The sequence below is a fragment of the Marmota monax genome, unplaced genomic scaffold (assembly GCF_021218885.2).
Source record: "Marmota monax isolate L192 unplaced genomic scaffold, Marmota_monax_Labrador192_F-V1.1 WCK01_AAM20220418_F8-fsc00102, whole genome shotgun sequence".
NCBI lineage: Eukaryota > Metazoa > Chordata > Mammalia > Rodentia > Sciuridae > Marmota > Marmota monax.
Window position 1 is genome coordinate 2,167,698 of NW_026692494.1, and position 26,264 is coordinate 2,193,961.

Genomic DNA, 26,264 nt, shown 5'->3' on the forward strand with positions numbered 1-26,264 from the left:
TGAAAGCACACCCGGGGCCCTCGGCATCCTGTAGAGCCGGGCAAGGCCCAGAGACCGGGCTGTAGGACTCGGCATCGGCATTGTCTTGAGCAGTAAGAAGCCCTGACAATGAAAGCCAAGGGTATTAAGCAAACTGGCTCAATGGTGGCCAAATCCACCCCAGGACGCATCATTTTGCCTGGGGGGCTACCCTGCCGATTCACACAGACAAGAAATGTGCCTCCTTTCATAGAGGCCACTGATGAGTGCCACCCACTGCCCCATCCCTCCCTCTGTACCTGGTGGCAGAGAGGACCTGGCTTACCCGAGTCGTGCCCCAGGTCCGGCCGGGCTTGGTATTGGCTGGGGACCCCCTTTCTGAGAGACCGTCATGCCGACATTCCTGGATGGGGCCGGGCTGCCATCAGACAGAAGGCTGCTCCTCGGGTGCTCCTTCAGTGAGGCTGCGACAGAGGCAAAGACAGAGTTGGTGCTCAAGAAGTGGGCAGGGTAGCGGAGGTCACTGGTCCGGAAGCCCCGCTCCGACTGGGGCCGCAGCACCGACAGGATCTTAGAGGTCAAAAGCTCATTATCTAAGAAGACGTTCTCGCTCCATTTCCTGGGGAAAGAGCTGTAAAAAGACAGCTCAGGGTGGCCGGGGAGCGCCCCGTGCCTGTCGCCACCCTTGGAATGCGTGTTCCCCATGCTGGCGCTCGGGGCTCCGGGACCCGGCGCCGTGCCAGGCTGGTCTGCACCGTTTTTATGCCTTGGCGGAATCCTTCTAGAAAATACAGCTGCGCCTTCCCTTGCTGTATTGGCTGAAGCAGCGGGGCTGGAGCGCAGGAAATGGGTCCCCACTGTGACCGCTTAGTGTGGAAACCGCATAGTATTTTCTCCTTCAGTAAAACAGTAAAAAAGAATAAAACCCTCCTACACCCCCCTGGGTCTTTGCAGGGGGTGGAGAGTTGAGGGTGGGCTGTGCTTGCTGTAAATCACCTATGCATGTGAAGCAGGCGCCCTGCCCTTGGAGTGGCTCGTGCGGACACCACACACACACACACACACACACACACACACACACACACACGCAAGGATAATTAGTCTGAGATTGATGTCAGGGCGACGCTAAGACCCAGGGACCGCGGGGCACGATGCTGATTTAGCTGCCCTGTTCTCAGCACTTGAACAGAGTGCTGCCATCAAAGACGCCAAGCTCCGGCTCTTTACACAGTGACTGTAAACCAATCCAACATGCGGTGGGGCTCCAGAGGGTCGTCCACACGCGTCTGCCCATCAATGTAAGGGTCTGGATTGGAGGATGCACGTGTTCACTGGTGGAAATGTTTGCTATTGATGGAAAAATGCGCTTTTTTTCTCTCACTGCTAGTGATTGAACTCAGGGTTTCTATTACCGAGCTATACCCCAGCTCAGAAAGATGCAATTTTTTTCTTTTTCAAAATATTACTACTATTATTAGGTACCAGGGATTGAACCTAGGGTTGCTTAACCACTGAGCCACATCCCCAGTCTTTTTATTCTTTTTTTTTTTTAATTTAGAGACAGGGTCTTGCTGAGTTGCTTAGGGCCTTGCTAATTTCCTTAGTCTGACCTTGAATTTTAACCCTCCTACCTCAGCCTCCTGAGCCTTCGGGATTACAAGTGTGCACCATCAAGTCACAAGATGTGACTCTTAATAAAAGCTCGACTATGGCTCATGCGTTGGGCTGAGTTTCTCCCTCTTGTTTGGCCAGCCAGCCACTGAAGTCCAGTCTTGTCAGGATGGGCTGTGTGGCGGAGGTGCTCTCAAGGTGAAAACTGCTTTTAAGGCCCTCCAGGTGAGGACAAAAAGCAGGATTAGAAGGGAATCTGGTGGCTTCCCCACCTGACTCCTGCGTCCCCGGTGCACTCACCCACTGGTTTCTCTAGGTCACTGGAGGAGGGCAGCTGTGGCTTGGTCCTAGGCAGCATGGAGTCTGTGAAGGGGCTAGGCGCGGATCCTGGCCCAGGGGGAAGCATGCTTCTCTCAGCAGCTTTCCCAGGGAGTGGACTCAGCATTGTGAGTGCTAATTTGGGTAGAAATTTTGGATGGCTGCAAATGTGTAGATAGGTACGCGCATAATTTGCATGTGTCCCCCAAAGTCTATGTGTTGAGGTGTTTTTTTTTGTACTGGGGATTGAACCTGGGGCCCTTCACCACTGAGCCATATCCCCCACCCTTTTTTATTTTGAAACAGGGCCTCACTGAGTTGCTGAGGCTGGCCTGGAACTTGTGACCCTCCTGCTTTAGCCTCCTGACCTCCTGAGTTGCTGGGATTACAGGCGTGGCCATGGCGCCTGGCCATCTGTTGGAAATCCAATCCCCAGTGCGATAGCATTGGGAGGTGAAGTCTAGTAAGAGGTGATGAGGAAACCAGGTCTCTGCTTCTGAATGGATTGATCTCGCTTTCACTGAAGTGGGTCAGCTGTGGCGAGAGTAGATTTGATATAACAGCAAGCTGCCCGCCCCCCCCCCCCCAGTGGCTCTTGCCCCATCCTCTCTTGCCCTTCCACCTTCTGCCATGGCCTGGCACAGCATGGGGCCCTCGCCAGATGCCAGCACCATTATCTTAGAGTCCCCAGCCTCCAGAACCATTAGATAAATAAATCTCTGCTCTTTATAAATTATCAAGGCTCAGGTATTTTGTTATAGCAGCAGAAAATGGATTAAGACACTATGTATTAAGATTTTCTGGCAGAAGAGTAATGAAGAAAGCTTGTAAACGAAGATGCCAATCATTAGCTGTGTGATCCCACACTGCACATATTTTTCATAGCTATTCATTCCTCACTATGTCCTGCACAATGGCGATGCCATTTATGTGACAGACATCATGTTAATAAATGGCTAATGATTACTATTGTTATGGTAGACTAAAGCACCCAAGATGTCATTCATATATAAATACCTGTGTACAAAGAAATCATGAGTCGTTCCTCGTCTATGTGGTTCAGGGCGGGCATTTCCTGCCAGTTTCACACCACGTGAAACCCCACCCGGGCAATTATGACCTAAATATATAAATATGCGACAAATCCTGAAATGCAGCCTTGGCTCAGCCTCCTGGCCTGGCTGGCAGAACTTTCCTGGGAAGCAAGGTCTGGCCTGATGTCTCATGGGTTCTGCTTTAATCACACAGTCCCCGGAAGAAAAGCCATTATCAACACCAAGTACGAGTCCCTGGTCCAAAAAATGCTAATAAACTATCGGTGATTGACTCAATGCTGCCTTGGATGGTTCAGGAGACAACATGAAGCTTCATGGCTCAGGGCAGACAGTCACAAATCACATCTCTGCAACACGCAACTGTGGCAGCCAGTAGCTCTGCCACCAACAGCTGTATTAATCACATCTTTTCATTCTGTGTTTTTGATGCTTTTGACATCTGCCTTGCTGACCCTGGGGGATCGTCCCTCCCAAGGTGAATCAAATTCTAGACACTGTAAGGACTCACATGAACCTCTCACACGCAACCCAGCCAGCCCAGCTCTCAGGCACCACCCTTCCTCATCAGGCCCTGGCACTCCAGGTCACGACCACCCCTGGACCAGCCCTATGTGCAGCGCCTGCTAAAATGACTCACACCAGCAGCCTGGGGCCTGCTTACTCTGCCTTGCCCACTCCTGCCTGAAGAAACCGCAGTGAAGGCTCATGCCTACATTCCCTTTCACTACCTCTGCCTTCTGACCCACCCTGGGTCCTCCTGGTGCAGCTCTGCATGATGTACCATGCCTGCCTCCATGACTTCTTTCACAGGGAGAAGTCTGCATTTTTGAGTCTTATCATACCTGGTTAAAACAAATCCCAGCCACCCCTAGTATACCTGCTGCCCAGGGGCCTGCAAGTCTGTTGCCAGAGGAGGGAAAGCCTCCAGTCTCCCTGGTGACAGTTTTCTTCAGTCGAGAGGGAGGTTACCACATGCAAACCTGAGGCTGCAGCAAGAATGTAAAATAGTGCTTTGAAAAACAGCCTGGCGTTCCTCGGGGGTACACAGTTTCTATACTCTTGGTTACATGCCCTAAGAAGTGAGACACACGTCCACACAAATATCACACAGGATTGTTCACAGCGCACAAGTTATGGAAGCCAAGTGGAAATCACCCAAAGTCCATTGACTGATGAATGGATGGACACAATGTGGTCCAGGGCGTCCACACAATGAAAATGTTCAACCACACACATGCTGCAGCTCAGATAAGCCCGAGGATGCCATGCCCAGCGGAGGAAGTCAGAAAAAAGACCACCCAGAAGATAAGCCATCTATGGAAGTGTCCAGAATGGGCACATGGGAATGTGGCTTGGTGGTGGAGTCCCTGCCTAGTATGTGTGAGGCCTTGGGTTCATCCCCAGCACCACAGAACAAACCAACCAAGTCTAGGACTGTGGGAGACTGGAGGGTAATGGCTAATGGAAATGAGGTTTCTCTTTGGGCCCTAACATCAGTTACGGCGACTCTGTGAATATATTAAGAGTACTGAAGGGCACGCTAGAATGGGTGAGTTATATGGCATGTGAGTAGCATCTCACTGAAGCTGCTGGGACACACATACAGCCACCTTTCTGCAGGGGACAGACTCGATTTGTAGTCGAGTGTTTGGCAGGAATCAGTCGTTCCGCCCTTGGCCTGGAGGTAGCAAGTCGTTCCGCTTAGCAGGCAGGAGGCCTGGCTTCCATCCCCAGCACTGGACGAGAGAAAGACAGAAAGAAAAGGGAAAAAAGGGGGCCCTTGGCACTCAATTAACACTGTCTGCCCCTGCTGAGAGGAGCGATTGATCTGGGGCTGCGGCACTGAGCTGCCCCTGCAAGGGGACCTGGAGGAGAGGCAGGGATGAACAGTGACAGTGTGAAAGCGCCTCTGGCCCAAATGGAAAAACACACTCATTCTCAGCAACACTCAGACCACAGCCTGTCCTCGTGATGATTTTTAGAACCTGTTCTGCGTTGGCTTTTGGATTTTTTGGAGTGTCTCTGGGGGCAAGTCAGATATCTGAGGAAGCTTACATGGCAGGTGTGATGACCCCACCCAGGAGCTCCAACCAGGGGGGCAAAAGGGCCCCCGCTAGAAGGCTCCAGTTCGCAGGGACTGCTTTTCTGCAGCTTTGTTTCTGCGTGACTCAGTTTCTCACGGATGCTTCTAAGTCACAGGCTTTTTCCTGACGCCCCAAACCCATTAGCTCCTGCAGGAATCAGGAGGACCAGCAGGGAGATTAGTTAAGAGGAAGACCCAGCTTCTGCCCATGGAAAGTAAGTTCTGAAGAAGTCCAATGTATGTTCACAGTCTTACTCAGTTTTAAACCACCATTTACGCACAACCCAGAAAAACGCAGAAGTACACTGCCTTCTAGAAACAGGAGCTTTTGTGCATGTGTGTGTGCTGGGGCTGGACCCAGGGCTTTGCCCATGCTAGGTAAGCGCTCTACCAGTGAGCCACACTCCAGTCCGAAAAATGCCAGTGTTTAAGAAACCACTGTAAATTCCAAACTGCAGATTGCTGCTGCCCCTCGATGGCAAAATGACTGGCACAGAAATCACTGCATTTTCTGCAAAAGGCCACCAGAGGAAAAAGCAGACCAGAAGAGGGTACCTGCAGCTCCCAGTTACACCGACTCAGCCTAAGAAATACCTGCTTCTTTCCTCCTATGCAGTGAGGCCCCGCGTCCCCACCCAACCACCTGTGCTCTGTTTCCACCAAGACTTTTGTTAAAGGCTGAGAATGCTACTGGCTCTGGAGAATTCTAGCAAGCACCAGTTACTGACAAGTGCTTTGGAGACAATTAGAGAGAATTTGATGCAAAATGAAGTTTTCAGTTCACAGTTCCTGGCTTTCTGGCCACCTGAGGTGAGACTGAATCGATGAGAAGAAAAATCATTGATTTCTTTGCTCTGCCTCATTTTGATGTCACACAAGCCAACTGTAAAAGAGAATTAAAATATAGGAGGAAAAAAAACCCACTTAACTCCACGCCTCAGGGGACAAAGGAAAACTTAAAAAGACACTGAAGATTAGAAGATAAGTATGAGTCAGAAAGAATCTTCTTCCTCAACCTGGAACAGTTGCCCCCAATTTATGGGTTTTGTGTCTGTATACGTGAACAACCAAACACCGGGAGAAGTTTAGTTCTGTACAGAACATGTAGAAATGTCTCCCCGACCATTTCCACAAACAATGCAGTATAGCTAGTTACAGGGAATTTACATTGTGCAGCCATCTAGAGACAGCTTGCACTCCTTGGGCCCGAAGGTGGCAGGTTGCATGGCCCCTCAGTGGCACGCATACACAGTACCATTTTATAGAGGGGTTTGAGCATCCACGGATCTTGGTCTTGGTGGAGTGTCCTGGAAACAATGCCCTGTGGATACTGAGGATGACTGCACCCCCCACTCAACCACCAACCAGCCAGCCTGTAAGTTCCCACCTGCAAACTCAAGTCCAGTCGACATCATTTTACTTGCGTGCTTATTTATTACTCTGTTGTGCTGGGGATGGAAACCAGGGCAAGTGCTAGACAAGTGCTCTTCCGCTCAGCCTCACTGCCAGCCAGGTAATTTTTAAAATTGTGCTAATTTGTAGCAGCAGCTCCTCCTCTTGACTCACTATGTGCCAGGCTGAGTTCTTCTTCTTTTTTAAGGAGAGATAGAGATTGAGATATAGAGAGAATCTTTTTTGTAGATGGACACAACACAATGCCTTTATTTTTATGTGGTGCTGAGAATCGAACCCGGGTCCCGCCGGTGCTAAGCGAGCGCTCTACCGCTGAGCCACAATCCCAGCCCAGGCTGAGTTCTAAGTACTGTGCACTTCTTCGCTCCTTCATCCTCCCAGTGACTCAACAGCAGGGATCGCTGTCATATTTCATAGCCAAGGAAACAGGCAGATTTGCCCCAGGTGCTTGGCGAATGAGCAGGGGAGCCGAGATGGGACCTGCCAGTTCCAGGCACAGGGAGGAGGGAGGTGGGATACTAGTGACCACCATGCACAGGGAATGGGGCCTCTTCAGAGACTCTGCAGGGCCTCACAAGATTTTAAGTCTTTCAAATTAGGAGGTGTATCACATACAGGAAAGTACCCCAAACAAACAGCTCAAAAATTAACATAAAGCAAACCACCGCACAACCACCATTCAGTCAAGATAGGATTCGGGAGTTGCAGACACTGCCATGTCCTCTCCTCACGACCCCTCCTTCCTTCCCACAGGCGACAGTCCCTTTCCTACCTCTGACGACGTAGCTGATTCTACCTGCATCTGAACCTGATATAAATGGGATCATAGGTATTCTTTTTATGTCTGGTTCCACACTGGGGCATTCATCAACAAACAACAACGAAACCGAGGTGTTTGTCTTGACTGTGTGGGTGTGTGTAGTGAATTTAAACACAAACAGGCATGACAACGGAAGAATCCATCATCTTATCCTCCAAGTTTATTGCCACGTTCATTATGCTGAGAAATAACATTAATTAATTATTTTTTGAGAAGAAAAGGTAGGTGGTGGGGGACTCCAGGCCATGTTAGGAAAGGACAAGTCAGGTCCCCGTCAGGGCAGAGGCGGTGCAGTGTGCAACACTAGTCCATCCGCCTATGGCCATATAGGCGTGCTCACAGCTCACCAGACCAGGCCACTTGGGGATGGACACAAGATGAGCACCATGAGGTCCCTCCATGCCAAGGAGCATGATTCAGCCACGAAGAGGACCAACACAGACACAGTGTGGAGAACCTCGAGGACACCGTGCTCAGTGCCGTGAGCCATCCCAGCAGGACCAACACTGCAACTCCACCACAGGTGCTCCCCAGAGTCGTCGCACCCCAGAGGCAGAGACACTGGGGCAGCTGCCATCTAAGAACTACTCAAAACTAGAAATCCTTGCCTGGACCAATGTCGCCCTTGCACCCAGAGCCCCTAGAAGAGCCTTGTCCTCTGCCTGCTGGCGGGACAGCCTTCAGGAGAACCGACCGATCCCTGCCATCCGCGGCTACTTCTTCTACAAACACATCCCCATTTTCTCATCCTTCCTCTTGAGTCATGGTTGGACTCCTGTGTCGCTGTTCAATCTCTGAGTCCTCGTAGAATCTGCAGCCCACTTGCATCCAAACCCACTAGGGTGCCCATCAGGACACAGCTTCCAGTGTCGCGATGGGCCTTCTGCCTGAACTGGAGATCAACTCCAGTGAACCTGGCTGGCCAGCAACTCAGCCCCCAGGTTCCTGTCATTGCATTGGTGCTGATATGACCTAAACTGACCCAGGCCTGCACACACTGTGCTATAACTTTTCTGAGGCTTCTGGCAGGTTCCTAATCACCCCCCACCCCCAGTTTTTTCATTCATTCTGCTACACAGGTGGGGCCCACCCACCTGTCCATCTGTGCCAAGTCTCTTGACATCTCCTTCACTGCACCCTGTTGAGATCACTTAAATAGCAACTGCTCAGCAGTTCACAACCAGAAAGCACCGCGACTCCTGTCTAGCACGTTCCTTCCCATTCTTACTTCTGTTAGTTTCTCTGAGGAGGGTGAATCCATTGCTGAGGGTCAATCATTTGTGAGCTGCAGAAGGGACCACTGCACACAGTCTGGCCGAGCACATGATGGGGGTACTGTGCCTCTCCTTTCGGCAGAAGGCGGGGCATGTGGGTGCCACACGCACTGCTGAAGAGATTTCAGAAACCCTCTGCACTGATCACCGGGAAGCACTCCTCAGATGTCACATACCTGGTTGCTTCCAACATTTCATGTGCAGTTGAGCACCACATAGCGTGGTTTAGGTCTGGGGACTGCATGTAAGACAGGGGTCCCACGGATTACGTCACATGTGACACTGTGATGTGATACCTTAGTTCCTTTAAGTGCACTCTATGAGGTCCACACAGTGACGAAATCATCTAGTGAGGCATTTCTCAGAATGCATCCCCATGCCAAGTTGAGTGACGTGTGACTGTGTGTATAAACACAACTGTGAAGGACATCCGGGTAAAGGATCTTGAACACTTCCTTGGGATGTGTCCTCACTGGTAGAAACTGGCCAGAGGGATGGCTTCCTCATACTTTGGGCCCTCCACAGCCATGCAAACTGACACTGAGAGGGAGTTCCTAGGGATGTGGAGGCTGGTGACAGAAGGAACATGAGACATGCTTTCGCCCCATGCCCGGATAGCTGCGTCTTCCTGCCCAGCCCTGCTGGCCTCATTAACAGATTACCTGAGTTCTGGAAGCTTCCTGGGAGCATTAGACTTCAGGCTGCGGGTGAACTGCGCTGCACTTCCAACTCTGCAAGTGGGTTGAGGGTCGGAAATTCTTTCTTTTTTAATTTATTTTCCTCACATTTTAAAATTGGTGCATTAGTTGTACACAACGAGGGATCTGTCGCTACATATTTGTACCTGCACACAGTACCATATAATTTGGCCAGTATCACTCCCAGCACTTGCTCAGATTCTTTGGTTTGTTCAGTGGATGTCTACTGAGCACTGTGGTGTGCTGGGGAGACTGTGGTCCCCCCTGCAGGGGACATGGACTCAACAGCACTTCCCAGGAGATGGCACACTCCCTCTGCAGGCACTTGACATTGTGCCTCATTCTTCCCATGGCCATTCCTGTGGGCTCTTCTGGAACCTCCTCCCTCATGTTTGAGGCACGAGCCCAGGCTGGGCTGCCTCTTGGTGACTGCTCACTCTCATCTCCCCATCTCTGGTGTCTGGGATCCTTCTTAGCCTCACCTCTTGACATCATTGGCATCCTGTACCCCAACAACACTGTCCTGCAGCACTGGGGGTCCGCAGAGCCCCTGGCACCTAGCCCCAGCCCCCCTGTGCATGGCTAGCTTTGGGCCAGTGTGCCTGTTACACTATAGCCCAGCACACGACTGGCAAGGGCCATCACTACACCTGACCCTAAGGCAGAGGTCACGTGCCCCCACCTGGGTGCCGGCATCACATCAGATCTGTGTGCTTAGTCAGCCTCTCTTGGCATGAAAACATGGGCTACTGCGTCCCTGCCCTACATGAGGACAGTGGACAGAGTGAGGACAGGATGAGGGTGGCATCCAAAGGCGAGGCCAGCAGGGGCCCAGTGCAAACCCCATCATAAACCTGACCTTGTCTTAAGGAGAAAAGCCAGGCTGGGGCTGAGCCAGTGGTCGAGCTCGACCAGTGCGTGCAAGGACCTGGGTTCCATCTCCAGCACTGAAAAAAGTAAAGAAATTAATGCAGAATCAGGGACAACTGCGGCTTCGAGGGCTAGTAGCTTTGGTGGGATTTGAAGTACCACTTAAGTCTCCATGCAACAGGCTGTGCGGCCACCAGGTTCTTTTGTCACAAGTGGCACCCAGTAAGACAGAAAGGACACCAGGAACACCCTCAAAATGCCAGGAGTTACCTGCTGAATGAAACGGAGTGGAAACTACCTGAGGAAATGCGTTTACACACTGCTGCTACTCAAGCAGAACTGGGTTCTTCAGGACTAAAGACTGACCCCTTCAGCTAAGCTACTCTTCACCCCTGATCGGTCTCACAAAAACACAAAAATGTCGGCAACTTCCTCAAGCAGGTGCTCTTAGAGGTGAGTTAATGTCACCTGGATACACTCTAAAATTATCGCAGGCATTGACTTTTGAGTTACTTTCTGGCGTATCAATTTTTTATTCGTATTTAAATTCTGAACATGGGCCAGAATTTTGACATGATCTTGCCATATTCCTTTAAGTCACAGGCTATTTTCTCCTCCTATGTTTAATTTCTTGGCTTTTCCTCTTTATTATTCTGCCTTGTTAGTTTACCATCATTCTCTTCTTGCCTTTGCGCATGTTAATCCTGCCTAATGATGGCCCTGGGGGCCTGAGGTGGCCCCTGGAAGACGGAGCTGTCTCCACCTGAAGCCCCTTGGACCACAGGCTCCCGTCACTTGCCAGAGTGTCTTTCCCATTCACCAAAGTCATGAGTTCCCTCCAGCTGCTGCAACAGATGACCAGAAACGGTGGCCTCAAACAACACCTACTTCTTGTTGCACAGTTTTGGGGGTCATAATCTGGCACGGGCCTATCTGTGCTAAGATTAAGGCATCGGTAGGGGATGGTCCCTCCTGAGGTCCCAGGAGAATCCAGTCCCTCCTTCTCTAGCTCCTGGAGGCAGTACGGTCTGACCCTCCTGCCTCTTTTCTCATGAGAATCCTGTGATAACCCTGGGCTCCAGATGACCCAGGATGATCCCCCATCTCAAGGTCTGCTGATAAGAAACTTTAATCCCATCTGCACCCTCAATTTGTTCTTGCCATACAATATGACGGAACCATGGACGTGATTAGGGGATTAGGACATGGACCTGGCCAGGGCAGGCCAGGCCAGGCCGAGTCAGGAGAGGTGACTGGCTGCAGCCAACATGCACACATGGTCTGTGCCAAGCCCAAACACATGTGTCAACTCCTTTTCTTCTCACCTGAACCTTGGTGCCATTTTGTGCCCCAAGATGGGAGGTGTGGGAGGCCATCCTCACACGTGATCCGAGTTACCTGCCCGGCTGGGCAAGAGGCGCTTAGATACACCTTTGTGTCCAGAGCTTTCTCCACCCTTATCAGGTCCAAGGGATTGTCCGTGTGGAGGTGTGCCTGGCCACAGCCCCTGAAGACCCAATCGTCTCACCTGACCTTGGGACACTGCCCCCCTTAATCTTCATTGGATGGGATTTCCCCCCGAATTTTTTGTTCCCCAATAAAAGTCCATTCTCTGGCATGTTCTCTCTCTCTCTCTCTCTCTCTCTCTCTCTCTCTCTCTCAAGCCTCTTCAGTAAACCTCGCTACTTTAATGGGTAGCTCAAGGCTGGGGGTTCAAGAAGCCGTCCTGGAGCTAGTTTAAAGGTAATCCGAGCCTGTCTTTTTAACTCAAACTCCCTTTGGATTTCCCACATAGCCAGACCGTCACCTATAAAGCCTGTGCTGGTCGCGGGCTAAAGGGACGGAGGCATGAAGGGGACAGAGTCAGGGGGTGGCAGCAGGAGGACTGTAACAGAGGGGGCTGACATGGCTCGAGGTGGGTTTGATTTGCTGTCAGCGCTGGGCTTGCTGCCCTCACCTTTGCTCTGCTCTTTCCTACTCAAGGGATGGCATATTCCAGAATCCAGATTTTTTGTTTTTTTACAGCGACCCAGGACCTTGGGCAGAGGCTGACTGCAGGGCAGGTGCCCCAGGCTGAGGAGCCCAAGGGGGGTGGGCTAATGATGAACGCCTCACCCACCCTCCCCGCCCACATCGGCACGCTGGTCCCCTACTTCTTCACCACCTGGGGATCCACCGGGCCAGCTCTCGCCCTCACCTGACCCCACTGTGTCCCTGCAAAGCTGTCTGCTCCCCATCTGGTTCCACAAAGTGACTTCATGTCATCCTCTGCTCTCCAGGGACTCTACCAGGCAGCTACCTGAGCTGACGTCACAGCCCTCCTGTGTGATGCCCGGAACTGGTCAGTCCTCCCTTATCATTCTTACTTAACCTTCATTTCAAAGTTGTTTTTTTTTTTTTTTTAAGATTTTTTTAAAAGATGAACACAATATTTTTACTTTATTTATTTTTATGTGGTGCTGAGGATCAAACCCAGGGCCTCACACGTGCGAGGCAAGCGCTCTATTGCTGAGCTAGAACCCCAGTCCCTCAAAGTTTTTTTTAAGGTGGAAGCATACCCATTAGTTGAATCATTCCATTGATATATACAGCATTTTAAAAGTCAACATCTAATACTACATTTAGTCAGTTCTCTGTTACTGTGACAGAGGCCTTTAAGTTGTGATCAATTTAAAGGAAGAAAGGTTCATCCTGGTGCTTGGTTTGAGGTTTCAGTCCATGGTCGCTTGGCCCTGGGGTGGCGTAGTACGTCAGAGGGAGCAACGGCAGAGCCCTCCTCACTGCAGAGTGGCTGGGAAGCAGAGCGAGAAAGAGGGGGCCAGAGTCCCACTGTTCCCTTCAAGGGACCTAGCTTCACCAGCCTTACCTCTCAAAGGTCCCACCACCTTCCACGGCTGGGACCAGCCTTGAGCACACAGGCCTGTGGGGCACATTCGGGATGGAAACTGTAACAAATGCCAACGTGGCATTTTCTCCACACCAGCGTCTTATCTGCAGAGCTCCATTCTCACTTACAACAGACAAGAACTAACGAGGCACACTGCGGCTGGTGAGTCGTCTTAGGAGGAGGAAAAAAGAACCACTGGGGCTGGGCTGGGGCTCAGCGGTAGAGCGCTCGCCTAGCACATGGGAGGCACTGGGCTCCAGCCTCAGCACCACATAGAAACAAATAAGTAAAATAAAGGTATCGTGTCCATCTACAACTAAAAAATATTTTTAAGAAAAGAACGGCGTGGAACACTCTTGGGCCTAAGACCAGCCAGCTCCCAGCAGGGCCCTGCAGTGTGCCTGAGGTGCAAACCTTCACCCAGATTCCTGGCTGATAGGAAGGGTCCTAGGAAACTCCGGGAGGAGCTCTGGAGAACAGTCCCCTTTCACTCTTGGCTGAATCCCACCCCTCTCCCCCAGCAGCACAAGAGCATTTACAAAAGGAAAGAGGATTTGCAAAAGGAAAGGCGCTGGGGGAACACGGGCCTCTGTGTGGGAGACGGGCGAGGCACCACCAGGCCACACCCCAGGATCACAAGCCTGCGCCACCGAGCTAGGCTCCCATGGCTATTTTTTTTTTTAATTTTAATAATGTTTATTTTTCCTTTCATGAATAAAACACTTGCAGACGTTTCCAAAGACACTAGCGACTTGGACATATCACGGGGGACACTAGCGACTTGGACACGGGGGCAACGCCGGGCTCTTCAGGAATACCTTGGATTCACTGTTGTAACTATCTTCACAAATTCTGTGCAATCGCTGTCGCCTGACTTTGCGCTTATCCACAGGCTGTTCTTTATGAAACTTGGCAACTCTCTGATTCAAAAGGCAAAGTGGTCCTCTGAGAACCTGGGGAACTTGGAGGAGTCCACACATTGCATCACTGTGAAGCCACAACAGCCTGAGGCCAGCTCTATGGTCCAGGTGATAGGCTGCCCACCTTCTCAAGGGGACACAGCTTCACTGGTTCAGAACGAGTTAAGGTGGTGAGACCCTCATCTGGGGTGGTGGTGACCATAGGAAGGGGCCCCCCAGGGAGAACGGCTCCACCACCCCACACCCCTTCCTGGGGGAAGAGTACACGGGAACTCTGCACAATCTCTTTAAATTCTTCTATAATCTAAAAAAAAAAAAAAAAAACTCAAATTCTTTTAAAATAAGTTACCAAAAAAGCTCAAAGTGGATGGCAGCGATTTTTATGCCAACAGTGGCATTAAAAAGTAGCAGGGTTTGGTGACTGACCACGCCTTCTGCCTGTGCCACCTCCTTTGGGTCACCAAGGCCCCTGCACTGCACAATTTAAAATGTCCCCAGCCAGCACACACACCTGTTCCCTGCCTGGTTTTAGTTTTCCTCTGAGCACTCTCAGCCTACTGAGTCACCGGGCAGAGCGAACCAGAGAACACTGCACCCACCTCCCAGGGGAAGCAGGGTAGGCTCCTGCCAGCCTCCTGTCAATACTCGACCTTCACTGATGTTTCCACCCCAAGATGCCTCATTTAATATACACCGTTAAGCCACCCATGCTGGACTCGTGGCCAGCAGCACTGCCACTCGGGCCCAAGTGGAGCTTCTCTGGCGAACACATTGTTTCTGTGAGGTGTGTCACAGCCCAATTGCCCTAAGGGACACTGGACAGTGCCTGTGCACTATGCTTGGGAGCCAGGTTCAATTTCGAAGTCATGAACGAAAAGCACACAAATGTGAACTGCCTGGCACTCCGCAGCCCTCGAGGAGGGCACACCCTTCCAACAGGAGAGCTGAAACCAGAAGGCAGGTGCCCCCGGCTCCCCCCAGCTGGGACCTGCCCTGGGGACACATGTGAAGGGCCAAGAAAGCATCTCGAGTATTGATCTGGGGTCACAGAGATATTTTACCCAGCAGGTGAATTTGGACAGTATTTGTTTATTGAGGAGGGGTCTCCTTGGAGGAGGGGGCTCTGTGCTGTTCCCTGCTGGCACGGCCTGGGGCATGGTGCTGCTGGATAATGTTCACTGGAGGCAGGGAGGCAGCGAGGGGACATCCAGGAGGTCCCTGGTCTGGGGTCCCACTGAATGGAGAGGATCCCTTGTTGTGAAGGTCCTGTCGGGGGCCTTTGGGGCTCTTGGGGTTGATGCTTTCTCCCTGAAGCTGAAGTCACAGAGGTTTATGCAGAGCAGTGGCTGGGCTCGGCTCCTGAAAAGGCAGCAGCATGAGGACTGGATCTGAAGGTAGCCTTGGGAGCACTGAGGACACTGCTGGGGCGCCCAGGCCTGTGGCTGGGGAGCAGCAGAAAGAGGACACTAGGGCAGTGCAAGGCCCCAGGACCTTGGGTTGGGCCAGGCAGAGGTGGCAAGTTCAGTTCCACTGTGGGTAGGGGTCTAGCCCCTGCCCCCATGAGAACTTAAAGTCACAGCTGATGGCAGCTGATCCAGGAGCCTGGCGTCAGAGGGAGCTCTAGACTGGGAGACGGAAATTGGGGCATAGGAAGTGGGTGAGATTCTAGAGATCTGGTGGCAGCTTTATGGAAGGATTAATCAAGATAAGATGGAGTTGACTGTCCTGAAGGTCTGGCTTTGTTGAGAGGTCAGGGTACCAGAGCAGCCAAATTATATCAGTCATTTATTCTGGGGGACAAGGGGGAGGACTGCTGTATTACAACCACTGTCTCAGACTTTTTTTTTTTTTAAATCAGCTAAAAGCCTTAAGATGCTTTCTCTAGCTGTCATTAGGTCTGATTTCCCCATCTTATATTCACATAGTTGCTCATTTAGGCCAGTAGTTCCCAACCAGGGACTACTCTGGTTCCCAGGGCCATTTGCATGCTAAGCCCGTGGTCCACTACTGAGCTGCACCACTAGTTTCTCTTGACATTTCTAATTGTTACCATGGGGGAAGAGAATGCTCCTGGTTCAGAAAAGGCGGAGGCCAAGGATGCTGCCCCACACCTTGTGATGCCAAGGACAGCCCACCACGATGATCTGGTCCCAATGGCAACCGTGTCCAGGTTGGGAAACCTGATTTAGACCCAAATGCCTTACACTGAGACCCTTCTTGTGTGCTTCAGCCAACTGCTTCCACTGCTGAGCTGTTTGGGTCCTGACTCTGCCATGTGATGCATAAGGCCCAGTTTTTTTTTTTAATATTTATTTTTTAGTTGTAGTTGGACACAATACCTTTATTTTATTTATTTTTTAATGTGGTACTGAGGATCGAATGCAGGGCCTCGAACATGCTAGGTGAACCCTCTACTGCTGAGCCACTACCCCAGTCCCAGTTTTGATAAGGAAGCTTCTTACATCTTCATCTTTTTATTTTTTATTTATTTATTTTTTTCGTTTTTGGCGGACACAACATCTTTGTTTGTATGTGGTGCTGAGGATCGAACCCGGGCCGCACGCATGCCAGGTGAGCGCGCTACCGCTGGAGCCACATCCCCAGCCCCACATCTTCATCTTTTTCACCGACATGTTAAGCAGACAACCCAGACAGTGCAGAGGACCTGTGCTGACCTCCTATTGGTACCAGTGCACTAATGAGTAGCTTCAGGAACTTTCACCCAGCTAGTTAGGAGCCTGGTTACAGGATGATTAGCTCAGAGAGATCTCAGCATCTCTGTGCTGCCTCTCCTACCCCCAAGAGCATGTGCAGGATCTGATCAGAGCTGTCCATTTCCATGTGGTCAACCCCATTTCCTCACCAGCTGGACTTGATGTCCATCTGCCAGAGGGGCTAAGGGCTTCTCCATAAGGATCGGTGCTGGCTTCTGAGGCTCCTGAATCTAGCTTGCCTCATAAAGCCCATTCTGCAGGGTTACCTGAAGCAGGGATTCAGGCAGGTATTTGTACCTCATGTTCCCAGCAGAATTACAACAGCCAGAAAGTGGACACAGCTGAGCACCCACCAGCAGAAAAACAGATAAAGTATGACACCCCACCCCCCAGCACACACACTTGCTAGACTATTACTCAGCCTTAAAAAGGGAATTCTGACACTCGCTACCTCATGAGGACAGCCATGAAGGGACAAGCACAGCACGAGCCACTCCCAGGAGCCCATGGAATCGCCAGATCCAGAGAACAGAAAATAGAGAGGTGGTGCCAGGGGCTGGGGGTTAGCGCTTAACAGGGGCGGTTGCAGTTTGTGGGATGGTTGTGCAACAAGGTGTCTGTGTTTAATGCCACTGAATGGTGCATGTAGAAATGGTTAAAATGGCATTTTACAAGGATGTGACTGCTAGAGGAGACCTGAACCTCAGAGCTGTGGCTCCTCGCAGGTTGGACTTAGATTTCCTATAGGAGCCTGACAGCATTCACAAGGCAGAAGCTAAACCACACCCGCGACTCTTCCTACCGCCTCCGTTGCCAGCTGTCTGGGTGACAGGACCCAGGCAGCCTCCCAAGAGGTCAGTTCCAGCACACCCCACCGAGTTGGCTTGTGCTACAAGGTGTCCTCCTCTCAGCCTGCACTCACTGAACCCCTGGGCAATCACAGGACTGTTAGTGGAGACAGGGGACCTAAGACGGCTCCATATGGCATCTGGAGTCTCTTGATGAGCAAAGGTGACTGCTGCACAAGGCCGGGGGAGGAGTGTTGGAGCTGCTCACGAGGAGGAAGAGGTGAGAACCCTAAGAGTCAACTATGGAGGAAGCGGCCCTTCAAAAGGAGGTGGGAAGGGGCAAATCTAATCAGGAGGCTAGAGCCCCGTCTCAAGGCCAGAAAGGGACTGAGAAGAAAGACAAGCTTGGGGTCTGATCTCATTTTTTACCCTATTTGGGGGTTAAAAAAAAAGCACAAAAGGCCAAGAATGGGGTGGAGATGGCTCTGAAGTGCCCAGGCTTGTCCTGGGGCTTACTCACTTCCTTTGGCTCAGGTTTCACACAACTTTCTGGTACCAGGATGGAGGACCTCCCATGCCATTCACAGGTACTCCAACACTGGGGAAGTGTAGGCCTGTGGACAGTATTTCTCTAGACCTGGAGCAAAGCTGGAGGCTGAACTGCTGGTTCTCAGCAAAACAATTCTGCCCACTGGGGCCCAGCTAGGAAGGGCAGCAGCTTTCTTTGGGCATCTTTTAAACAATTATGTCAAAACAACTGGCTGTGCAGAAATCAAAATGACATGGCTGGAAACCATTTTAATGAAAACGATTGATTCTGAAAAGATTAATTCAGGTGTAGCTATTACACATCTGAAACCTTCTGGAAAACCCTTCTGGCTTTATTTTTTTAAGTCAGAGACGATTTTAATGTGGGTAATAAAGTGCAAATGTTAGTAGAGGTGGCCGTAAAGAGGACAGAGGAAATCAAATACTTGGTGGAGGCCAATGGGTTTTCTTTCAGCAGATAACAAGCATTCTGTCGCAGGGGAGGCAGGGCACAGAGTCATCAGAATGCCAGGAAAAAACCTGTTTGCCTTCAATGAGTTGGGAAATGATTCAAGGGCACTGCATTTCTGGAAGAAGACAACTGGAATGGGACGGGGTAGGGAACTTTGAAAAGACTCACCAGTCTTTCCAGTCTGAACCTGCCCAAGGCGGGCTGAGCCCACTTTCCAAAGCAGGGGCTTGAACAACTAAGTCTCACTGTTTATCTGGGGTGTGGGTCATGTAGACCCCTCTCCCTGATCTGCAAATACCACGGAGGATCATCATTCCCCTGCAAGATGCACCACAGAATAAAAAGGGTCCCTGCAAGGACAGAGAGACCTGAGGTGAAGAGGACATTTACAAAGCTACACAGCCATGGCCCCAGAAACAAGCTCAAAAGCTTGACACTACTGTATGGGTTGACCAGCAGCCTGGCCTAAAATATTTACTCTCTGGGTCTCTGCAGAAAGTTTGCTGATCCCAGAGTCTACAACCAAACTGGCTTGTCCTGGAAGGAAGCACCTCTTCTCCAGTCAGCCCCGCCAGGCGGCTCACTGCTATGCCTGAAGTGCAGAAGGGATCCCAATAAAGGAAGCCCAAGGTGGATTAACGGGGGAGTCATTAGTGAATTCCAGAGTCCTGAAACAGCCCATGCTGCGGCAAACAGGTGGCCCAGAGGTTGGTTTCCAAGCCTCTCAAGTTCCCCATCTTAGGAATGCAGGTGTAACTATTAATCCCAGAACCTTGCAAAGACCTTCATTAGTATTCCACTTACAACTTCAACATTGTGAGCTTGAATATATTTTAATATATCCTGCATCTCAAGGTCAGATTGTAAGGTAGGTGCAGGGGGTGATGGCTGTTACAACTCTTTCCCTTTCTAAATCTACGAAACTGTTTGTTTTGTTTTGAGACGGGGATCTCACTATGTTGCCCGAGTTGTCCTTGAAGTCCTGGGCTGAAGTCATCCTCCCAGTCATCTTCCCGCATAGCTGGTACTTAACATGCCCACCACTGCACCCATGTTAACATCTGTATTTGGTGAAAGTGGTGTTTGAATGCACTGGGAGAGAATAGTTACACAGAGTATAGACAAACAGCCAAACATCTGACAGATTATAATATCAGGCACCTATTTATACTTTATAACAAGCTATCTTCAGAGAATAGATTCAAAAGCTTTCCAGAAAGAATCCAAGAGCTTTCTTCTTTCTTTCTGCAATTACCTGGCTTCTGCATGAGCCCAAGTTTACCACTCACTGTAACTTGAAAATATTGAAAAACTGTTATGCACTATGGAGAACCTAAAAAAACGAGCACTAGTAACCAGCAGACTTCTCCTCATTGAAGAGTCATTTGCAATAGAAGGTTCTTGCGCTTGGCTGAACAGTGTCCCCCTCATTTTCACACCCACCCAGAACCTCGTGGCCTTACATGGGAAGACAGCCTGTGGGGATGTCTTAGGTAAAGATCCTGAGGTGCAATTTCAATTTTGGGTGCGTCCTAGAGTCAATGACTGATGTCTTTGTAGAAAAAAAGAGAGGGAGACTGAGACACAGCAAGACACATGGACACAGAGGGGACAGATAGACAAGAGAAGCCCAAGTGAATAGGGAGGTAGAGACTTGAGAAATTGGCCACTGGCTACCTTCTAAAAACTGGAAGAGGCATGGAAAAATTCTTCCCTAGTGCCTTCTGAGAGAGCCCAACCCTGCAGACACTTGATTTCAGTGTTCCACCCTCAGAACTGCAAGAGTTTGACTTTTTTTAAAAACTACATTTTTAGTTGTTGATAGACCTTTATTTTATTTATTTATTTATATGCAGTGCTCAGAATCGAACCCAGTGCCTCACACATGCTAAGCAAGCACTCTACCATTGAGCTACAACTCCAGCCCAAGAGTCTGCCTCTTAAGTGTTCCCCTAAAGCTCCTGTGTTGAGTGGTGGAGCCTTTAAGAGGTGGGGCCTAGAGGGAGGAAGCTGGGTCATGGGGCCTTGTCCCTGGAGGGGTTATCGGGTGGCCCCTTCCTTTTTGCTTCCTGGAGGTGAGCAGCTTACTCCCCCATGCTCCCACTAGAGGTACCGTGCCACCCCAGGCCCAAAGGCAACAGGCCAGCGACCATGGACTGAACCCTCTGAAAGTGTGAGCCAAAGCAAAGTTCTCCCATGAGTTGGTTTATCTTAGGTATTTGTTATAGTGATGAAAAACAAACCCAGAGGCCATTTCTGCTGTTTTAAACCACCACTGGTTTGTCACCGTGGTGATCTGCTGCAGCAGCCCTTGGAAATGGACGCAGTGTCCGAGGCAGAACTGCCTGTTGTGTGGCGGGGTGCTTCATCTTTTCCACACATTTTCCTCCTGTATGTGCACTGGAATCCCCAGGCAGCACTCTGACATTATGGGCTGGAGCCCATTTGTAAGTTACAAAAAATGTTTCTCACAAAATAAAACAGAATAGAAAATACCGGTCTGTTGAGGGTCACACAGATGAGTCTCCTTTGGTAAAACTTCTGGGTCACCGTTTACAATGTTCACAGTCGAAATGAAACTGCACCCATCTCAGAGTCCCAGCCGCTCTGGTCCTCAAGCTCATCTACTGGGAGAACCTTCTAGACCATTGAAGGCCAGCCTAGCTTTGTTTTTTTTCCTTCTCCCACTTTTGTGCGGTGCTTGGGATTGAACCTGGGGCCTCATGCAAGCCAGGCAAGTGCTCTCCCACTGAGCCACACCCCCAGCCCTGCAACCCTAGTCTTTAAAATCTCTAGGACAGGGACATTCAGTGTTTAGTTTAACCATGTAGAAGGCCTTTGGATCTCACCTTAGCTGTTTCTGTTTATTCTAGCTTTAAACCAGTTAATGCTCCAATTTGGGCAGTATTTATGGGATAGTGCAGGACTAAGAGGCCCTTCAAGCCAGGAGCTAACTCACTGTCACCCCAGAGACAGGACAAGGATCAATCAACCACAGTCAGAGACACAGGTTTAGGGCAACCAAGTGAAACTGACGCAGCCCCAGGGCAGCCGTGCTCCCCTCTGGCACGTCCCTGTCACTACTGCTTCTACATTCATGTTGTTACAGATTAAAACAGCAAAGTTCAGGCCTGGGTGAGCCTTAAAATGTCACGCTACAGAAGCCAGACACAAAAGGCCACGTATGTTGTAGTCTTCCATTGATCTGAAATGTCCAGAATAGACAAATCCAGAGAGGGAGGTTGCCAGGGGCTGGGAGGACAGGGTAAGGGAAATGACAGCTGGGAATGGGAGTTCTTTTGGGAGTGAAGAAAAGTTTCTGGAATTAGTAGTGGTGCTTGTACAGCTCTGTGAATAAACTTAAAAACCACTGAACTGCACACTATAAAAGGGTGAATTTTATGTCAAATATAACATTACAATTAAAAAAAAACCCTGTGAACGACAGGCCTTTCCCCAGCAAGCTGGGAAGCCGGGTTGTGTGGCGGTGGTGGGGGTGCTGCCCCTTGACTGGAGCTTTTAAAAAATCCTGAAAGAGAAAGAGATCCTAAAAGGAAGGTCTGATCTTCCTGATCATGTAAGCTGGGTGGAGCTAATGACACATTTAGTAGCACACATTTACGAGATTTGATTTGTAACTGTTCCTCAAACTTCTGGAGTGGACCTCTATGGCATTTGCTGCTACACTTCATTCGTCACTGAGTTATTTTTTTAAATTGCTTTAATTTAAAATTCTAATTTAATGTAATAGCTAATTGGGTTCTCCACTGGCGCCTGTGACAGCCGCTGCCTGCTGAATGAATGAGCACCGTGCCCTGACACCCGCACGCCCACCACAAGCCAACTAAAGGAGGAGCCTTGCTGTGTCCCGGGTCCCACGGGTGAGAGCCAAGGGGTGGGGCTGAGGGGCATCTCTCACACCCAGGAGTGTGCCCAGGCTCCTGCTGGCAAGTCACGTGCTGCCACCCTTTGAGAGGAGACAGGGCCCTGGACCAGGTCAGAGAAGGGGAAAGGGCAGGAGCCTGCTGAAGGGGCAAAGCAGCCCAGCCCAGAGCACGAGGGGCCGCTGAGCTGCGAGGAAGGCTGAGAGGGAGGGCAAGTGTAGGGACTCCCAGGTCAAGTCTGCAAGTTCAAGATCTTGGATTTTGGATGAGACACTGGAATGTGAGCTTCCTGAGGGTGTTAGAGCAAATAACTAACAGTGGCCGAAAGCAGCACAAATTTATTAGCCTGCCGTGCTGGAGGTCAGAAGTCTGAGATCCAGGTGTGGCAGGGCTGGTTCCTGCAGAGGTTCCAGGGAGGCCCAGTCCACCGTCTAGGGCCGCCTCACCCCTCCACCTTCACAGCCGGCAGTGCAGCATCCACCAGTCTCTCTGTCGCTGACCCTCCTGTCTGCCTCTTATGGGGACCCTGGGATGAAACTGGGCCACCTGGATAATCCAGGATGATCTCCTGTCTCAAGACCCTTAATCACGCCTGCAAAGTCCCTTTTGTCATGTGAGGGCGCCTGTTTTCAGGCCTCAGGGCTAGCCTGTGGATGTCCTGGGGGCCGCTCCCCTCCGCCTGCCAGGCCAGTCATGGTGTTTTCACAGAGCAGTGTGTGGGGAGGCCAGTATAAATTACAGAACAGAGAGGAGACCTGTATGGCCTTCCGTCTCCAAAGGGATATTCCACTCTCCATGAACAACGTGCTGACACCTGTGGGTGTGGACAGGTCTCGGAAACCGCTGGAGGTGTCGCCTCTGGTTACATAAGCACGTTAACCAGATCACTGCTCTGCTGTCAGGTTGACTAGGTTTCCATCTCAGATGGACTCTGCGTCTCTCAGCTGCCAGGTTCTCTGCCTCCCTCCTCCACCGGCCTGGAGCTGACAGCTCTAAACATTGTCCTGCCTCACCCCCTCCCTCTCAAAGCACTATAAACATGCCTGTAGTTCAGGCAACTTGGGAGGCTGAAGCAGGAGGATCATGTGGGGCCAGCCTCAGCAATTTAGTCAGACGCTGTTTCAAAAAGTAAGGCGCTGCCATATAGCTCAATGGCAGAGAACCCCTGGGTTCAAACCTCAGTACTTAAAAAGCAAGCAAGAAAAGAAAAAAAAAAAACAGACAACCTTGGGATGGAGCAGAGGTGGGGGGAAGACGTCTGTGCTCTGGGGGCAGAACACAGCTTTCAGCATCCCCACTGAAAAATACCCTTTAGAGAAGCTGATCATACCGATGGATGGCAGCACCTAAGGCTGCAAGTACTGTGTCACCTGAAAGATAACAACCTCGGGTCCTGTCATCTTCCTGGCCCAGCTCACATCCCCTGTAGTGACCGGAAGACACTCCTCTCTCCCCTCCACTGTCACCTAAGCCCTGTCACATCTATCTTCAAATAGACCTGAATTCTGTCCTCTCTCCACTATCCTTCTTTCTCCCTAGGTCACTGTCCTCAGCCTCTGCCCTTCCTGAGCCATCCTCTACTCCAGATGAAAACAACCACAGACTTCTCTGCAATAACATGAGGCCTAAACAGAGCACACCAGCCAGGATGCTACTAGATAACGGCTCATCGCTGTGTCCTGGCTCTGAGCTGTTGGCTGTGCTGTTCCATCATCTGCCAGCTGCTGCTGAGGCTCAGCCCACCACTGTGGCTCAAGAGGGTTTTCCAGCCTGTGCTGGGGCTTCGCCCACAGAACTGTCTCTTTACACCTCTGCCTCCATCCTGGCCATGCTGGACTGCATGCACATGCCTGGTAACTGTCTCCTCCATGGTAGGGGACTGAGTCCGTACATGATTTTATCCCCAGTGCCTAGGCACAGTGTCCGACAGAGGAGGCAATCTGTTCAGGCAATAATCCAGCCCGCCATTTGTGTTGGAAGTTGTTTCCTCTGTCTCTGGGGTTCTCTTAGCTTTAGTCCTTAACCTCTGGCTACTCAGTCCCAAGTCGCTCCTTAAAATTCTGTCCCATGTCCAAACCCATTTCCACTGTGCTTCTAGCTCTCTTCTCACCTCTCCCTTTAGTTATTCACAGAGTTGTGCGTCCATCACCATCGGTTTTACAATGTTTTTATCACACCAAAAAGAAACCTTGAGCCCCTTGGCTGTCATCTCCACTAGGCCCCCCCACCCTGGCCCCTGCCAACCACAAATCTGCTTATTGTCTTCATGGATGTGCCTGTTCTGGATGCTTGGTGTAAGTGGGGACTTCACTAAGCTTGATGTTTTCAAGGTTCATCCACGTATTGGAACTTCAATCCTTTTTATTACTGAACAATATTCCATTGTATGATGGGCCATATTTTATTTACCCACTGCAAGATGGACAGCTGGGTTGTTTCTAGCATAGTGGATATGGGTTTGGACAGGAGACAGACTTTTAAGGAATGCTGCTCTGAACATTACCCACCTGCGATGGTTCCAGTTACCATAAAATCAAAATCGATTTCTTGGTTTTGATCATGCAAAAGCAGTATGCATTCAGTAGAAACTGTACGATGACATTATGTTAGCTTATTAAATGAGTCTTCAACTTAACAATGGACTCATCAGCATGTAACTCCATGGTTAAGTCAAGGACCATCAGTAAGGGATTTGGTAGCCCCGTGGGTTCCTTCTTTTCAAGCATATACCTAAGCCAGAATTGCTGGGTTGTGCTTTCATTCTGTGTTCAAGCTTTTGGAGAACTGCCAGACAGTCTTCCACAGCAACTACACCATTCTGTATTCCCACAAGCATTATATAAAGATCCTAATTTTTCTAACTTCCCATCTCTCTCAGAGCTCTTCATTTAGGACTCCCCAAGTGGGTACCACAGAGGGTCATGGGACCCAGCCTAATCATCCTAGCCTGGAGTTGTGGACACCGCAGAGCTGCTTCCTCACTACCTGCACTGTCCACAGATGCTCAGCTTCTTGCTCTGCACTGCATCTGGTCAGTCACTCTCCATTTCACCTTGGTAAAGGGACTACTGAGTACATGGACCTCCTACTGTGTATGACTTCATGATTTATTATTCTTTCTAGATTCAATTTTACTCTTTAAACAAACCTCAGCAAATTAGAGTTATCCATAAACACTGCGTAACTGGGATGTCCTTGTATGCAGGATTACGCTGGACTCCTGCCAAGAATCTGACGTGGTCCTCTCCTTCCTCAGCCCCATGCTCCAGTGGAGGGGCTGCTTGCTTCAACTGCTGCCCTCTTTTGAATCTCTCTCCTCCTGAATCCCACTCATAAGATTAATGAACTGATAAAATGTAAATGTGCTGGAATTAGATACTGATGATAGTGGCAAACTCTGTGAAATATACTAAAAATCTCCGAGTAGTACATTTTTAAAAAGTGAATTTTATGATACATGAATTGTATCTCCATGAAGCTGTTATACTAAAAAAGTGACATAATTCAAAATTTAACTATTTATAACGTGTTTATACTTTCAGTGAAACCTCTAGAATATTTTTTCAAGGTTTGATCACAAATCAGTATGTTTACTACTTTGAACATAATTAACTACAACTTTATGCTTAGTTGAAATTACGAATCTGCCTATACATGGGAAAACAGAGACGCAAGCAAGCTGAATTTAGAATACACAACTTGATATGAACACACACACAAAAAGCATAGCTGCAGCTGAGACCCCCAAAGGACATTATTTTAACCAGTTTTCCTCCCTCCCCCATCTGCTGTATTCCTCCTCCAAACAAATTCCTACAGGCAGCTCCAGAGCTGCAGACTGGAACTGTTTTGCACCTGGAGAGAGGGTTTTCAAAAACAGCAGCTCTGGATCACTTTGGGGGTAAAGTGAAGTTTACTTAACAAGCAACAAAGAAACAATGATTGGCTGG

The 26,264-nt window shown here is 50.0% G+C and overlaps 1 protein-coding gene across 2 annotated transcripts in view; it reads right to left on the reverse strand.

Annotated features, from left to right (window-relative positions):
- The window catches only part of Arhgef18 (Rho/Rac guanine nucleotide exchange factor 18), a 76,076-nt gene that overhangs the window by 20,518 nt on the left and 29,294 nt on the right, over positions 1-26,264 (reverse strand). For both annotated transcript variants that reach the window (XM_058579167.1, XM_046443883.2), the window contains one exon: positions 305-443. In XM_058579167.1, the coding sequence (XP_058435150.1) occupies positions 305-443 (139 nt within the window). The remainder of the gene's footprint in view (positions 1-304; positions 444-26,264) is intronic.